This window comes from Heterodontus francisci, chromosome 34 (assembly GCF_036365525.1).
Source record: "Heterodontus francisci isolate sHetFra1 chromosome 34, sHetFra1.hap1, whole genome shotgun sequence".
NCBI classification, from domain to species: Eukaryota; Metazoa; Chordata; class Chondrichthyes; order Heterodontiformes; family Heterodontidae; genus Heterodontus; species Heterodontus francisci.
This window is the reverse complement of record NC_090404.1, coordinates 17,890,357-17,908,855: the sequence shown is the minus strand read 5'-3', so window position 1 is coordinate 17,908,855 and position 18,499 is coordinate 17,890,357. Positions and strand designations below refer to the sequence as shown.

The 18,499-nt window shown below is 42.8% G+C and overlaps 1 protein-coding gene across 1 annotated transcript; it reads left to right on the top strand.

The window, feature by feature from the left end:
* Positions 1-1,740: 1,740 nt before the first annotated feature.
* On the top strand, positions 1,741-6,315 carry LOC137348679 (zinc finger protein 229-like; the record flags this gene model as incomplete). Its single annotated transcript, XM_068013938.1, has 1 exon — positions 1,741-6,315. A coding segment is annotated over one exon (963 nt), but the record flags the coding sequence as incomplete, so codon positions are not given.
* Between the last annotated feature and the right edge of the window lie 12,184 nt (positions 6,316-18,499).

Below are 18,499 nucleotides of genomic sequence, written 5' to 3'. Positions count from 1 at the left end.
TGTTAGACTCACCGGCCTGTAATTACCTGTTTTATCCCTGATACCCTTCTTGAATAATGGTACCACATTCGCTGTCCTACAGTCCTTTGGTACCTCTCCTGTGGCTAGAGAGGATTTGAAAATTTATGTCCAGGGTTCACTGGACTTGTTGGTCCCACCTTTCACCTTAACGGGTACACGTTGGCCCTGAACTCTCACAATTTCCTTTTTGAATAACTCCCACTGGTCTGATATAGACTTTCCTACAAGTAGCTGTTCCCAGTCCACTTTGGCCTGTTTTATCATATTGAAATCAGCCTTCCCCCAATTCAGTACTTTTATTTCCGCTCCCTCTTTGTCCTTTTCCATAACTACCTTAAATCTTACAGTTATGGTCACTATCCCCGAAATGGTCCCCCACTGGCACTTCTACCACCTGTCCAGCTTCATTCCCTAGGATTAGATCCAGTACTGCTCTTTCTCTTGTAGGACTTTCTACATACTGGCTCAAAAAGCTCTCCTGTATGCACTTTAAGAATTCTGCCCCCTTTAAGCCTTTTGCATTAAGGCTATCCCAGTTGATACAAGTGATTAATGGGAAAGTGGCAGCCAGTGTACTTCCCACCATGGCTGAGGGACCGGACAAAAAGGTTTCTGTATAATCTAATAATCAATTTTATCTGTTGTTTCTTCGGCCCCCGTCGCGATTGGATGACAAAAATTTTTGATGACACATTGGGATGTCAATGGCAGTAGATTTACCCTGGATGCCTCGCGGACGGGAATGTGCCCTATCTATGAAGTAGAGCGGCCAGTGCGCCGGCTCAGTGTTCTGAGCATGCGCAGTCCGTGAAGTCCGGACGCGTTGAGGTGGAAGATGAAGATTGGTAGGCGGTGGGAGATCGCAGGCGCAGGGGAGGAATGGAACCCGCGAGACAGCTGGAAAGATTTATAAACATCTGGTGAAGTTTTTAAGCGTCGAACAAGATCTCATAGGCTCCGTGTTTACATCGCGGTAACAGGCCCGGTTCGCAGCCGTCCTGACCGAGGGCGTCATCTTGGTCGAGGGACAAGATGGAGTCGGGCGCATGCACGGCCATCTTGGTGAGGGCACCGAGAATGGGCGGGGCTTCAGGATGTCAGTGACCAGGAGGGAAAATCATTGACTCATTGATTCGATTCTCACTGCACACAGGGGCTGGAGAACTGAACCCAGCCAGAGTAGAGGGAGGGAGAAAACTGGAAGTGGAGGAAAGAAATGGTGCAGATTAGTTTGGATTTCAGCACAGGGAGCAGGGAGAGGATGAGGGATGGGATTTACAGCTTTGAGGGGACAAGACAGGAAAAAATGTACCATAGAAACTAGAGTTGTCTGTTTTGAATTTTCTGCCCTGTACTGAAAGTGATGAATTTTATATACTCCTTTCACAGGGTATTAGAAGAGGAGGATTTGCAGAGGGGAAGCTTAAACCAAACATCACGTTAGGTGCTGACTGTCACTCAGTTCCTCAGGACCTGAATATCGTCGGCCTTTGAATGTGGAAAGAGAAATATTTGTCTATTCTATATCTGAGAAAAGATTTCAGACCTCGGTGTGACTGGAAAAGCACCGAGACACCCCCCGCCCACCAAGTGAGAGTGTTCCAGTGCACTGACTGTGGAAAGAGCTTTAACCAGTTACACAGCCTGAAAAAACATCACACCATTCACAGCGGGGAGGAACCGTACACGTGTTCTGTATGTGGACAAGGCTTCAACTGATCATCCAACCTGGAGAAACAGAAGGACAGTCGCACCACGGAGAAACCGTGTAAATGTGGGGACTGTGGGAAGGGATTCAGTTACCCATCCCAGCTGGAAACGCATCGACGCAGTCACACCGGGGAGAGGCCGTTCACCTGCTCCCTGTGTGGGAAAGGATTCGCTCTGTCGTCCAGCCTCCAGTTACACCAGCGGGTTCACAGTGACGAGAGGCCTTTTAAATGCTGTACCTGTGGTGACTGCTTTAAAATCTCTGCGGATCTAATTAAGCACCAGCTTGTTCACACAGACGAGCGACCGTTCAGCTGCACTCGCTGTGAGAAGAGGTTCAGACAGTCATCTCACCTCATTCAACACCAGCGAGTTCACACTGGGGAGAGGCCGTTCACCTGCTCCGTGTGTGGGAAGGGATTCACTCATGCATCCAACCTTCGGACGCACCAGCGAGTTCACACTGGGGAGAAGATATTCACCTGCTCCGTGTGTGGGAAGGGATTCGCTCAGTCATCCAACCTTCGGACGCACCAGCGAGTTCACACTGGGGAGAGGCCTTATACCTGCTCTGCGTGTGGGAAGGGATTCACTAATTCATCCCACCTTCTGACGCACCAGCTGGTTCACTTTGATAAGAGAGCTTTTAAATGTTCCGACTGTGAGAAGAGCTTTAAAAGCACAAAAGATCTGCTGATACACCAGCGTATTCACACTGGGGAGAGGCCGTTCACTTGCTCTGTGTGTGGGAAGGGATTCACTCTGTCGTCCAACCTCCAGACACACCAGCGCACTCACAGCGGGGAGAGGCCGTTCACCTGCTCCGTGTGTGGGAAGGGATTCAATCGATCATCCAACCTGCTGAGACACCACCGAGTTCACACGAGCGAGAGGCCGTTCACCTGCTCCATGTGTGGGAAGGGATTCACTCGATCGTGTCACCTGCTGAGACACCAGCGGGTTCACCTGTGACTGCAGTGGTTGGACCCTGCTCTCAATCATATACTTTGTTTCTGCTGATGTTCATTTCCTCTATAACTGGGCTGGAGCTTAATAACCTGGGGTAATTATAAAGTTCATGGAAGGGCAGGTGATGTGCTGTAACTGCAAGATGTGGGAGTTTGGGGAGAACATTGCGATCCCGAACAACCATATCTGAGGGTGAGGTATCTGCAGCTGAAGGAACTTCGGGCTCAGAGATGCTGAGCTGGAGTCTGAGCTGTAGACATTGTGGGGCATCAGGGAGGGGGAGAGTTACCTGGACACTTCTTTTCCAGGAGGCAGTCGCACCCCTGAGGTTCAGTAGAACATTAAAGTTGGCTACTGCTGAGGGGCAGATCAGATTCTTTAAAAGAAATCAGTTTTAGTGTAAACACATTGTGTGTTTTGCATTTGGAATTTCTCCAAGATAAGAGACTGATTGATGTCCTGTTACCGACTGTTCCATTTTTGTGTATTTTCCCCTTTTGAACTCTAGATTATTTCAGATCTTATACCTTCAGTTACTCTCATGGACAAGTCCCAGCTCCCCATCCCTTCCAGAAAACCTCTCCTAGCAATGCTATCCAGGGAAGCTAATGGTAACATGCCCAGGATCACTAAACACAAAACCTAGTCCGTAAATCACTTTCAGCTACTGGACTTAGTCTGTGTCCCACGGCATCTCTCTCACCTTCGATGTGTGAATAGAGCATCACGCCTGCAAACCTGGTTTTAAATGTTAATCCACTCGGGTAATGTACTTAACAAAACACTGTCGCATGCCGATGATTCATCTCGGCCTCCTCCTGAGCTCCCCAGCATCACATTGCCAGACTTCAGCCAATCCGATTCACTCCACGTGATATCAATAAACGGCTGAAGGCACTGCAAAGGCTATGGGCCCTGACAACATTTCGGCAATAGTACTGAAAACTTGTGCTCCAGAACTAACTGAGCCCTTAGGCAAGCTGTTCCAGTACAGCTACAACACTGGCATCTACCTGACAATGTGGAACATTGCCCAGGTATGCCCTGTGCTCAAAAACCAGGACAAATCCATCCCGGCAATTATCATCCCATCAATCTACTCTCAATCATCAGTAAAGTGATGGAAGGGGTTGTTGACAGTGCTATCGAGCAACACTTGCACAGCAGTAACCCGCTCAGTTTGGGTTCCGCCAAGGCCACTCAGCTCCTGACCTCATTACAGCCTTGGTTCAAATATGGATTAAAGAGCTGAACTCCAGAGGTGATTTGAGAGTGACTGCCCTTGACATCAAGGCAGCATTTGACCGAGTATCAAGGAGCCCTAGCAAAACTAGAGTCAGTGGGAATCGGGGAAAACTCTCCACTGGTTGGAGTCATACCTAGCACAAAGGAAGATGGCTGTGATTGTTGGAGGTCAATCATCTCAGCTGCAGGACATCACTGCAGGAGTTCCTCAGAGTAGTGTCCTCGGCCCAACCATCTTCAGCTGCTTTATCAATGACCTTCCTTCAGTCATAAGGTGAGAAGTGGGGATGTTCACTGATGATTGCACAATGTTCAGCACCATTCGTGACTCCTCAGATACTGAAGCAGCCCATGTCCAAATGCAGCAAGACCTGGACAACATCCAGGCTTGGACTGATAAGTGGCAAGTAACATTTGTGCCACACAAGTGCCAGGCAATGACCATAGAGTCATAGAGAGAGACAGCACTGAAACAGGCCCTTCGGCCCACCGAGTCTGTGCCGACCAACAACCACCCATTTATACTAACCCTACATTTAATCCCATATTCCCTACCACATCCCCACCTTCCCTCAATTCTCCTCCCCCCTAGCTACACTAGGGGCAATTTACAATGGCCAATTTACCTATGTGGGAGGAAACCGAAGTACCCAGCAGAAACCCACGCAGTCACAGGGAGAACTTGCAAACTCCGCACAGGCAGTACCCAGAACTGAACCCAGGTTGCTGGAGCTGTGAGGCTGCGGTGCTAACAACTGCGCCATTGTACTGTGAGATGGTTTGACCATCTCAAACATCTCCCCTTAACGTTCAATAGCATTACCATCACTGAATCCCCCACTATCAACATCCTGTGGGTTACCATTGACCAGAAACTGAACTGGACCAGCTACATAAATACCGTGGCTTCAAGAGTGGGTCAGAGGCTGGGAAACCTGCAGCAAGTAACTCACCTCCTGGTTCCCCAAAACCTGTCCATCATCTACAAGGCACAAGTCAGGAGTGTGATGGAATACGCTCCACTGGTCTGGATGGGTGCAGCTCCAACAACACTCAAGAAGCTCGACACCATCCAGGACAAAGCAGCCCGCTTGATTGGCACCCCATCTTCAAACATTCACTCACTCCACCACCGACGCACAGTGGCAGCAGTGTGTACCATCTACGAGATGCACAGCAGCAATGCACCAAGGCTCCTTAGACAGCACCTTCCAAACCTGCAACCTCTACCAACTAGAAGGACAAGGGCAGCAAATCCATGGGAACACCACCACCTGCAAGTTCCCCTTCAGGTCACACACCATCCTGGAACTATATCGCTGTTCCTTCACTGTCACTGGGTCAAAATCCTGGAACTCGCTAACAGCACTGTGGGTGAACCTACCCCACATGGACTGCAGCGGTTCAAGAAGGCGGCTCACCACCACCCTCTCAAGGGCAATTAGGGATGGGCGATGAATGCTGGCCTAGCCAGCGACGCCCACATTCCCCAAATGAATTATAACAAAAATGTTCATGGGTAGCATTCTCGCCTCTGAGTTGAAGCCCCACTTCAGAGACTTGAGCACGAAAATCAAGGCTGACACTCCAGTGCAGTACTGAGGTGGTGCCGCGTGGTTGGAGGTCCTGTCTTTCGGATGAGATGTTAATCCGAAGCCCCGTCTGCCCTGACAGGGTTGATGTAAATCATCCCATGGCACTATTTTGAAGAAGGGCAGGGGGAGGTATCCCCAGTGTCCTAGACAATATTTATCTTATCTCCCAATCAACATCACAAACACTGATTATCTGATCATTTCCATGTGGCTGTTTGTGGGAGCTTGCTGTGCACATTGGCTGCTGCATTTCCTATAGTATAACACTTCAAAAGTAGTTCATTGGTTGTAAAGCGCTTTGGGTTGTGAAAGGCGCTATGAAAATGCTAGTCTTTGCATTTTGCCTGCAATGGAAAATGACTGAACCTTTACCCTAGTGTAACCTTTGCTGTTCTGAAATGTGGGTGTACATTAATGAGCCTCACGTTCTTGCTCATGTCTGCTGTAATTGTGTAGAAAGGGGATGTGTAAAGAGATGGCCTTTGTATGGAGATGTGAAACAAGGAAATGGTATGTGTGTGTGACAGTGATGCAGCCTTGTGCTCACAGTCAGCGCAATGCACAAATATCATTGTGGTTATGGTTTGAGTAGGGGAAGATCACAAATGTAGTGAACAAGTTAAATATAACTATCACCAATGTAGCTGCAGCTTGTTTGATCAGACCTGGGGGTTGTGGGGAAGAGAGCTCTGAATTCACTGTATTATTTCTGTTCTCTGGATTGGGTAACTATACTCTGTCTGTATTATTGCAGTGCTGTTGATAAAGTCAGTAAGAGGCAATCTGTTGTTGTGAGCTTGATTATCTGGTGACTGAAACCACAAGACTCAATATTTAGAGTCAACAAGCTGAACAAGCAAACACTTCTCGGCCCAATAATCCTGCTCGATATTCACAGGAGAAAGTCTGTTGTCTTAACACCTTGAGTGGCCAGGATGAAAATCCCAACTGTAAGTAACCCTCGAGTCATTTATAAATGAGAGAGAGAGGAAGTTGGAGAGTAGGGGTTAAAGAGGAGTTGGGATGAGGGAGGGGTGTCACGACGTGAAGTGCAGCAATTGAAAATACAAAAAACCCAAACTGAAGAGTTATAAAAATGGACTTTTCCTTTTAAAGGGTGGACAATGTGCTGCAAAATGGCCACCAAAAGTCAAACTGTATATTCAAACCGTCTCACTGGTAAGGAAAAAAGGATATGTTCCGAGCTGAGAGGTGTCAAGTACACCCATCCTGAACCCATCAAAAGACATTTGAATTGTATGGGTTCTTCTGAAACAAAGAAGGTGTGAAGTGGCCACATACTGGGCCACTGTCGGTCACGACAGGGAAGGGGATCTGCGTCTCCTAATAGAGGCACCATTTTGACCTTAAAAGTAGCTGTTGGGAGGGAGAGAGATCAGAACAAACATCACGAAAGCCTGTCCAGCTGAGAGCTGGGGGAAATCCAGGAAAAGCCACAGGGGGTGCCCTGCTGTGAATTCTACACCTCAACTTGTGTAGCAGGGCAGTGAAGATAATCCCCCGCCTCGCCAGATTGAAGACTCGGCTTCCAGAGAAATTGATCTCCGAGAAGATTCAATAGGCTTACCGTGAACCTTGAAAACCTTCCTCACTTCAAACCACTTACCCCTTGTCCTCTCTATCTCTCTCTTCTGTGTGTGTGTATGTGTGTGAGTGAATGTGGATGTGACCATTTCAAGAATGAATATTGCTCATTAAATAGAAATACAGGAGCAGGAGTAGGTCATTCAGCCCATTGAGCCTGGCCCACCATTCAATATGATCATGGCTGCTCTTCCACTTCAATGCCTTTTTCCCACACTATCCTCATATCCCCTTATGTCATTTGTATTTAGAAATCTGTCAATTTCTGTTTTAAACATAATGACTGAGCTTCCACAGCCCTCTGGGGTAGAGATTTCCAAAGCTTCACAACCCTCTGAGTAAAGAAATTTCTCTCATATCTGTCCTCAGTGGCTTCCCCCTTATTTTGAAATTGGTTTTAGTTTTAGTTTTAGAGATACAGCACTGAAACAGGCCCTTCGGCCCACCGAGTCTGCGCCGACCATCAACCACCCATTTATACTAATCCTACACTAATTCCATATTCCTACCACATCCCCACCTGTCCCTATATTTCCCTACCACCTACCTATACTAGGGGTCAATTGCTAATGGTCAATTTACCTATCAACCTGCAAGTCTTTGGCTTGTGGGAGGAAACCCACGAAGACACAGGGAGAACTTGCAAACTCCACACAGGCAGTACCCAGAATTGAACCCGGGTCACTGGAGCTGTGAGGCTGCGGTGCTAACCACTGCGCCGCCCTATTGTGTCCCCTGGTTCTGGATTCCCCAATCAGGGGAAACATCTTAGCTGCATCTACCCTGTCTATCCCTTTAAGTATTTTGCAGTTTCAATGAGATCACCTCTCATTCTTTGAAACTCTAGAGAATACAGGCCCAGTTTCCCCAATCTCTCTTCACAGGACATTCCTGCCATCCCGGGAACAAGTCTGGTGAACCTTCGTTGCACTCCCTCTATGGCAATAATATCCTTCCTAAGGTAAGGGAACCAAAACTGCACACAGTACTCCAGGTGTGGTCTAACCAAGGTTCTATACAATTGAAGCAAAATTTCACTACTCCTGTACTCAAAACCTCTTGCGATAAAGGCCAACATACCATTAACCTTCCTAAACACTTGCTGCACCTGCATGTTAGCTTTCAGTGACTTAGTAACAAGGATAGTTAATCTCTTTTAAACCTACAAGAAAACCTGTCACTGTCTGTTTATTTGACAAATAAAACACAAGGGGTTAAAACCGTAGAAACCAAAACACTTGCTGCAGTCAGTTGAGAGTTGAACAGTGGGAATCACCTAAACACTTATCATGTGGCCTCAACAGGGGTTGGTGAGTGGGCATGAATGAGGAGTTGGGGGTGAGGAGGGGTTGGCGAGTAGGAGTGAAAGAGGACTTGGGGTAATTCCTTCCCGTCTGACCCGGGCCACACACCCGCTCCCTGATCCTCCAATCACAGCCTCACTTTTTCCCTCTCTCTCCAGCTGGTCCTGATGTTCCCATGGGGTATGGTCACTCAATTCGGCCCGTCCTACAGCCCCCGTCACTCGCTCTGCAGCGGGGCCTTCGATCCTCCGCTCTGAGCAGAAAAAGAGCAGCATCGAAATAGGAGCAGCTGAGACAGCTCGACGGGGAGAAGGCCTGTGCCAACATGCATTAGACGGAACAAATCATAGAGCCTGAAAAACTAGAGCCCAGAAAAAAATGAAAAACTGCTAAGTAAAGAACTGGGATTAGAAGGTGGAGACAGGAATCTTCGCCACTGAGACCAAATCCAGGGACCATTTACATTGAGACAGTAAATCAAAGAACCACTTACAGTGAGACAGCAAATCAAAGAACCACTGACACTGAGACACTAAATCAAAGAACCACTTGCACTGAGACACTAAATCAAAGAACCACTTGCACTGAGACACTAAATCAAAGAACCACTTACACTGAGACACTAAATCAAAGAACCACTTACACTGAGACACTAAATCAAAGAACCACTTGCACTGAGACACGAAATCAAAGAACCACTTGCACTGAGACACTAAATCAAAGAACCACTTGCAATGAGACACTAAATCAAAGAACCACTTACACTGAGACACTAAATCAAAGAACCACTTGCATTGAGACACTAAATCAAAGAACCACTTGCACTGAGACACTAAATCAAAGAACCACTTACACTGAGACACTAAATCAAAGAACCACTTACACTGAGACACTAAATCAAAGAACCACTTGCACTGAGACACGAAATCAAAGAACCACTTGCACTGAGACACTAAATCAAAGAACCACTTGCATTGAGACACTAAATAAAAGAATCACTTGCATTGAGACACTAAATCAAAGAACCACTTACACTGAGACACTAAATCAAAGAACCACTTGCATTGAGACACTAAATCAAAGAACCATTTACACTGAGACACTAAATGAAAGAACCACTTACACTGAGACACTAAATCAAAGAACCACTTACACTGAGACACTAAATCAAAGAACCACTGACACTGAGACACTAAATCAAAGAACCACTTACACTGAGACAGCAAATCAAAGAACCACTGACACTGAGACAGTAATGTCAAAGAACCACTGACACTGAGACACTAAATCAAAGAACCACTTACACTGAGACACTAAATCAAAGAACCACTTACACTAAGACACGAAATCAAAGAACCACTTAAACTGAGACACTAAATCAAAGAACCACTTACACTGAGACAGCAAATCAAAGAACCACTGACACAGAGACACTAAATCAAAGAACCACTTACACTGAGACACTAAATCAAAGAACCACTTAAACTGAGACACTAAATCAAAGAACCACTTACACTGAAACACTAAATCAAAGAACCACTGACACTGAGACAGTAATGTCAAAGAACCACTGACACTGAGACACTAAATCAAAGAACCACTTACACTGAGACAGCAAATCAAAGAACCACTGACACTGAGACAGTAACGTCAAAGAACCACTGACACTGAGACACTAAATCAAAGAACCACTTGCACTGAAACACCAAATCAAAGAACCACTTACACTGAGACACTAAATCAAAGAACCACTTACACTGAGACACTAAATCAAAGGACCACTTACACTAAGACACTAAATCACAGAACCACTTAAACTGAGACACTAAATCAAAGAACCACTTACACTGAAACACCAAATCAAAGAACCACTTACACTGAGACAGCAAATCAAAGAACCACTGACACTGATCCACTAAATCAAAGAACCACTTACACTGAGACACTAAATCAAAGGACCACTTAAACTGAGACACTAAATCAAAGGACCACTTAAACTGAGACACTAAATCAAAGAACCACTTACACTGAGACACTAAATCAAAGGACCACTTAAACTGAGACACTAAATCAAAGGACCACTTAAACTGAGACACTAAATCAAAGAACCACTTACACTGAGACACTAAATCAAAGAACCACTAACACTGAGACCGCAAATCAAAGAACCACTTACACTGAAACACCAAATCAAAGAACCACTTACACTGAGACACTAAATCAAAGAACCACTAACACTGAGACAGCAAATCAAAGAACCACTAACACTGAGACAGCAAATCAAAGAACCACTTACACTGAAACACCAAATCAAAGAACCACTTACACTGAGACACTAAGTCAAAGAACCACTAACACTGAGACAGCAAATCAAAGAACCACTTACACTGAAACACCAAATCAAAGAACCACTTACACTGAGACACTAAATCAAAGAACCACTAACACTGAGACAGCAAATCAAAGAACCACTTACACTGAAACACCAAATCAAAGAACCACTTACACTGAGACACTAAATCAAAGAACCACTTACACTGAAACACCAAATCAAAGAACCACTTCCACTGAGACACTAAATCAAAGAACCACTTACACTGAGACACTAAATCAAAGAACCACTTAAACTGAGACACTAAATCAAAGAACCACTTACACTGAGACAGCAAATCAAAGAACCACTGACACTGAGACACTAAATCAAAGAACCACTTACACTGAAACACCAAATCAAAGAACCACTTACACTGAGACACTAAATCAAAGAACCACTTACACTGAAACACCAAATCAAAGAACCACTTACACTGAAACACCAAATCAAAGAACCACTTACACTGAGACACTAAATCAAAGGACCACTTACACTGAGACAGCAAATCAAAGAAGCACTGACACTGAGACACTAAATCAAAGAACTACTTACACTGAGACACTAAATCAAAGGACCACTTACACTGAGACACCAAATCAAAGAACCACTGACACTGAGACACTAAATCAAAGAACCACTAACACTGAGACAGCAAATCAAATAACCACTTAAACTGAGACACTAAATCAAAGAACCACTTGCACTGAGACAGCAAATCAAAGAACCACTGACACTGAGACAGTAATGACAAAGAACCATTGACACTGAGACACTAAATCAAGGAACCACTTACACTGAAACACCAAATCAAAGAACCACTTACACTGAGACACTAAATCAAGGAACCACTTACACTGAAACACCAAATCAAAGAACCACTTACACTGAGACACTAAATCAAAGAACCACTAACACTGAGACAGCAAATCAAATAACCACTTAAACTGAGACACTAAATCAAAGAACCACTTGCACTGAGACAGCAAATCAAAGAACCACTGACACTGAGACAGTAATGACAAAGAACCATTGACACTGAGACACTAAATCAAGGAACCACTTACACTGAGACACTAAATCAAAGAACCACTTACACTGAGACAGCAAATCAAAGAACCACTGACACTGAGACAGTAATGTCAAAGAACCACTGACACTGAGACATTAAATCAAAGAACCACTTACACTGAAACACCAAATCAAAGAACCACTTACACTGAGACACTAAATCAAAGAACCACTTACACTGAGACACCAAATCAAAGAACCACTGACACTGAGACACTAAATCAAAGAACCACTTACACTGAGACAGCAAATTAAAGAACCACTTAAACTGAGACACTAAATCAAAGAACAACTTACACTGAGACACTAAATCAAAGAACCACTTACACTGAAACACTAAATCTAAGAACCACTTACACTGAGACACTAAATCAAAAAACAACTTACACTGAGACACTAAATCAAAGAACCACTGACACTGAGACACCAAATCAAAGAACCACTGAAACTGAGACACTAAATCAAAGAACAACTTACACTGAGACACTAAATCAAAGAACCACTTGCACTGAGACACTAAATCAAAGAACCACTTACACTGAGACACTAAATCAAAGAACCACTTACACTGAGACACTAAATCAAAGAACCACTTGCACTGAGACACGAAATCAAAGAACCACTTGCACTGAGACACTAAATCAAAGAACCACTTGCATTGAGACACTAAATAAAAGAATCACTTGCATTGAGACACTAAATCAAAGAACCACTTACACTGAGACACTAAATCAAAGAACCACTTGCATTGAGACACTAAATCAAAGAACCATTTACACTGAGACACTAAATGAAAGAACCACTTACACTGAGACACTAAATCAAAGAACCACTTACACTGAGACACTAAATCAAAGAACCACTGACACTGAGACACTAAATCAAAGAACCACTTACACTGAGACAGCAAATCAAAGAACCACTGACACTGAGACAGTAATGTCAAAGAACCACTGACACTGAGACACTAAATCAAAGAACCACTTACACTGAGACACTAAATCAAAGGACCACTTACACTAAGACACGAAATCAAAGAACCACTTAAACTGAGACACTAAATCAAAGAACCACTTACACTGAGACAGCAAATCAAAGAACCACTGACACAGAGACACTAAATCAAAGAACCACTTACACTGAGACACTAAATCAAAGGACCACTTACACTAAGACACTAAATCAAAGAACCACTTAAACTGAGACACTAAATCAAAGAACCACTTACACTGAGACACTAAATCAAAGAACCACTTACACTGAGACACTAAATCAAAGGACCACTTACACTAAGACACTAAATCAAAGAACCACTTAAACTGAGACACTAAATCAAAGAACCACTTACACTGAAACACTAAATCAAAGAACCACTGACACTGAGACAGTAATGTCAAAGAACCACTGACACTGAGACACTAAATCAAAGAACCACTTACACTGAGACAGCAAATCAAAGAACCACTGACACTGAGACAGTAACGTCAAAGAACCACTGACACTGAGACACTAAATCAAAGAACCACTTACACTGAAACACCAAATCAAAGAACCACTTACACTGAGACACTAAATCAAAGAACCACTTACACTGAGACACTAAATCAAAGGACCACTTACACTAAGACACTAAATCACAGAACCACTTAAACTGAGACACTAAATCAAAGAACCACTTACACTGAAACACTAAATCAAAGAACCACTTACACTGAGACAGCAAATCAAAGAACCACTGACACTGATCCACTAAATCAAAGAACCACTTACACTGAGACACTAAATCAAAGGACCACTTAAACTGAGACACTAAATCAAAGGACCACTTAAACTGAGACACTAAATCAAAGAACCACTTACACTGAGACACTAAATCAAAGAACCACTTACACTGAGACACTAAATCAAAGGACCACTTAAACTGAGACACTAAATCAAAGAACCACTTCCACTGAGACACTAAATCAAAGAACCACTAACACTGAGACAGCAAATCAAAGAACCACTTACACTGAAACACCAAATCAAAGAACCACTTACACTGAGACACTAAATCAAAGAACCACTAACACTGAGACAGCAAATCAAAGAACCACTAACACTGAGACAGCAAATCAAAGAACCACTGATACTGAAACACCAAATCAAAGAACCACTTACACTGAGACACTAAATCAAAGAACCACTAACACTGAGACAGCAAATCAAAGAACCACTTACACTGAAACACCAAATCAAAGAACCACTTACACTGAGACACTAAATCAAAGAACCACTAACACTGAGACAGCAAATCAAAGAACCACTTACACTGAAACACCAAATCAAAGAACCACTTACACTGAGACACTAAATCAAAGAACCACTTACACTGAAACACCAAATCAAAGAACCACTTCCACTGAGACACTAAATCAAAGAACCACTTACACTGAGACACTAAATCAAAGAACCACTTCAACTGAGACACTAAATCAAAGAACCACTTACACTGAGACAGCAAATCAAAGAACCACTGACACTGAGACACTAAATCAAAGAACCACTTACACTGAAACACCAAATCAAAGAACCACTTACACTGAAACACCAAATCAAAGAACCACTTACACTGAAACACCAAATCAAAGAACCACTTACACTGAGACACTAAATCAAAGAACCACTTACACTGAAACACCAAATCAAAGAACCACTTACACTGAGACACTAAATCAAAGGACCACTTACACTGAGACAGCAAATCAAAGAAGCACTGACACTGAGACACTAAATCAAAGAACTACTTACACTGAGACACTAAATCAAAGGACCACTTACACTGAGACACCAAATCAAAGAACCACTGACACTGAGACACTAAATCAAAGAACCACTAACACTGAGACAGCAAATCAAATAACCACTTAAACTGAGACACTAAATCAAAGAACCACTTGCACTGAGACAGCAAATCAAAGAACCACTGACACTGAGACAGTAATGACAAAGAACCATTGACACTGAGACACTAAATCAAGGAACCACTTACACTGAAACACCAAATCAAAGAACCACTTACACTGAGACACTAAATCAAAGAACCACTTGCACTGAGGCACTAAATCAAAGGACCACTTACACTGAGACAGCAAATCAAAGAACCACTTGCACTGAGGCACTAAATCAAAGAACCACTTGCATTGAGACACTAAATCAAAGAACCACTGACACTGAGACACCAAATCTAAGAACCACTTACACTGAGACACTAAATCAAAAAACAACTTACACTGAGACACTAAATCAAAGAACCACTGACACTGAGACACCAAATCAAAGAACCACTTACCCTGAGACACTAAATCAAAGAACCACTTACACTGAAACACCAAATCAAAGAACCACTTACCCTGAGACACTAATTCAAAGAACCACTTACACTGCGACACTAAATCAAAGAACCACTTGCACTGAGGCACTAAATCAAAGGACCACTTACACTGAGACACCAAATCAAAGAACCACTTGCACTGAGGCACTAAATCAAAGAACCACTTGCATTGAGACACTAAATCAAAGAACCACTTACACTGAGACATCAAATCAACGAACCACTTACACTGCGACACTAAATCAAAGAACAACTTACACTGAGACACTAAATCAAAGAACCACTTACACTGAAACACCAAATCAAAGAACCACTTGCACTGAGGCACTAAATCAAAGAACCACTTGCATTGAGACACTAAATCAAAGAACCACTTACACTGAGACATCAAATCAACGAACCACTTACACTGCGACACTAAATCAAAGAACAACTTACACTGAGACACTAAATCAAAGAACCACTTACACTGAAACACCAAATCAAAGAACCACTAACACTGAGACACTAAATCAAAGAACGACTGACACTGAGACACTAAATCAAAGAACCACTTACACTGAAACACCAAATCAAAGAACCACTTACACTGAGACACTAAATCAAAGAACCACTTACACTGAGACACCAAATCAAAGAACCACTGACACTGAGACACTAAATCAAAGAACCACTTACACTGAGACACCAAATCAAAGAACCACTTGAACTGAGACACTAAATCAAAGAACAACTTACACTGAGACACTAAATCAAAGAACCACTTACACTGAGACACTAAATCAAAGAACCACTGACACTGAGACACCAAATCTAAGAACCACTTACACTGAGACACTAAATCAATAAACAACTTACACTGAGACACTAAATCAAAGAACCACTGACACTGAGACACCAAATCAAAGAACCACTTAAACTGAGACACTAAATCAAAGAACAACTTACACTGAGACACTAAATCAAAGAACCACTTACACTGAGACACTAAATCAAAGAACCACTTGCACTGAGACACGAAATCAAAGAACCACTTGCACTGAGACACTAAATCAAAGAACCACTTGCATTGAGACACTAAATAAAAGAATCACTTGCATTGAGACACTAAATCAAAGAACCACTTACACTGAGACACTAAATCAAAGAACCACTTGCATTGAGACACTAAATCAAAGAACCATTTACACTGAGACACTAAATGAAAGAACCACTTACACTGAGACACTAAATCAAAGAACCACTTACACTGAGACACTAAATCAAAGAACCACTGACACTGAGACACTAAATCAAAGAACCACTTACACTGAGACAGCAAATCAAAGAACCACTGACACTGAGACAGTAATGTCAAAGAACCACTGACACTGAGACACTAAATCAAAGAACCACTTACACTGAGACACTAAATCAAAGGACCACTTACACTAAGACACGAAATCAAAGAACCACTTAAACTGAGACACTAAATCAAAGAACCACTTACACTGAGACACTAAATCAAAGAACCGCTTACACTGAGACACTAAATCAAAGAACCACTTACACTGAGACACTAAATCAAAGGACCACTTACACTAAGACACTAAATCAAAGAACCACTTAAACTGAGACACTAAATCAAAGAACCACTTACACTGAAACACTAAATCAAAGAACCACTGACACTGAGACAGTAATGTCAAAGAACCACTGACACTGAGACACTAAATCAAAGAACCACTTACACTGAGACAGCAAATCAAAGAACCACTGACACTGAGACAGTAACGTCAAAGAACCACTGACACTGAGACACTAAATCAAAGAACCACTTACACTGAAACACCAAATCAAAGAACCACTTACACTGAGACACTAAATCAAAGAACCACTTACACTGAGACACTAAATCAAAGGACCACTTACACTAAGACACTAAATCACAGAACCACTTAAACTGAGACACTAAATCAAAGAACCACTTACACTGAAACACTAAATCAAAGAACCACTTACACTGAGACAGCAAATCAAAGAACCACTGACACTGATCCACTAAATCAAAGAACCACTTACACTGAGACACTAAATCAAAGGACCACTTAAACTGAGACACTAAATCAAAGGACCACTTAAACTGAGACACTAAATCAAAGAACCACTTACACTGAGACACTAAATCAAAGAACCACTTACACTGAGACACTAAATCAAAGGACCACTTAAACTGAGACACTAAATCAAAGAACCACTTACACTGAGACACTAAATCAAAGAACCACTAACACTGAGACAGCAAATCAAAGAACCACTTACACTGAAACACCAAATCAAAGAACCACTTACACTGAGACACTAAATCAAAGAACCACTAACACTGAGACAGCAAATCAAAGAACCACTAACACTGAGACAGCAAATCAAAGAACCACTGATACTGAAACACCAAATCAAAGAACCACTTACACTGAGACACTAAATCAAAGAACCACTAACACTGAGACAGCAAATCAAAGAACCACTTACACTGAAACACCAAATCAAAGAACCACTTACACTGAGACACTAAATCAAAGAACCACTAATACTGAGACAGCAAATCAAAGAACCACTTACACTGAAACACCAAATCAAAGAACCACTTACACTGAGACACTAAATCAAAGAACCACTTACACTGAAACACCAAATCAAAGAACCACTTCCACTGAGACACTAAATCAAAGAACCACTTACACTGAGACACTAAATCAAAGAACCACTTCAACTGAGACACTAAATCAAAGAACCACTTACACTGAGACAGCAAATCAAAGAACCACTGACACTGAGACACTAAATCAAAGAACCACTTACACTGAAACACCAAATCAAAGAACCACTTACACTGAGACACTAAATCAAAGAACCACTTACACTGAAACACCAAATCAAAGAACCACTTACACTGAAACACCAAATCAAAGAACCACTTACACTGAGACACTAAATCAAAGGACCACTTACACTGAGACAGCAAATCAAAGAAGCACTGACACTGAGACACTAAATCAAAGAACTACTTACACTGAGACACTAAATCAAAGGACCACTTACACTGAGACACCAAATCAAAGAACCACTGACACTGAGACACTAAATCAAAGAACCACTAACACTGAGACAGCAAATCAAATAACCACTTAAACTGAGACACTAAATCAAAGAACCACTTGCACTGAGACAGCAAATCAAAGAACCACTGACACTG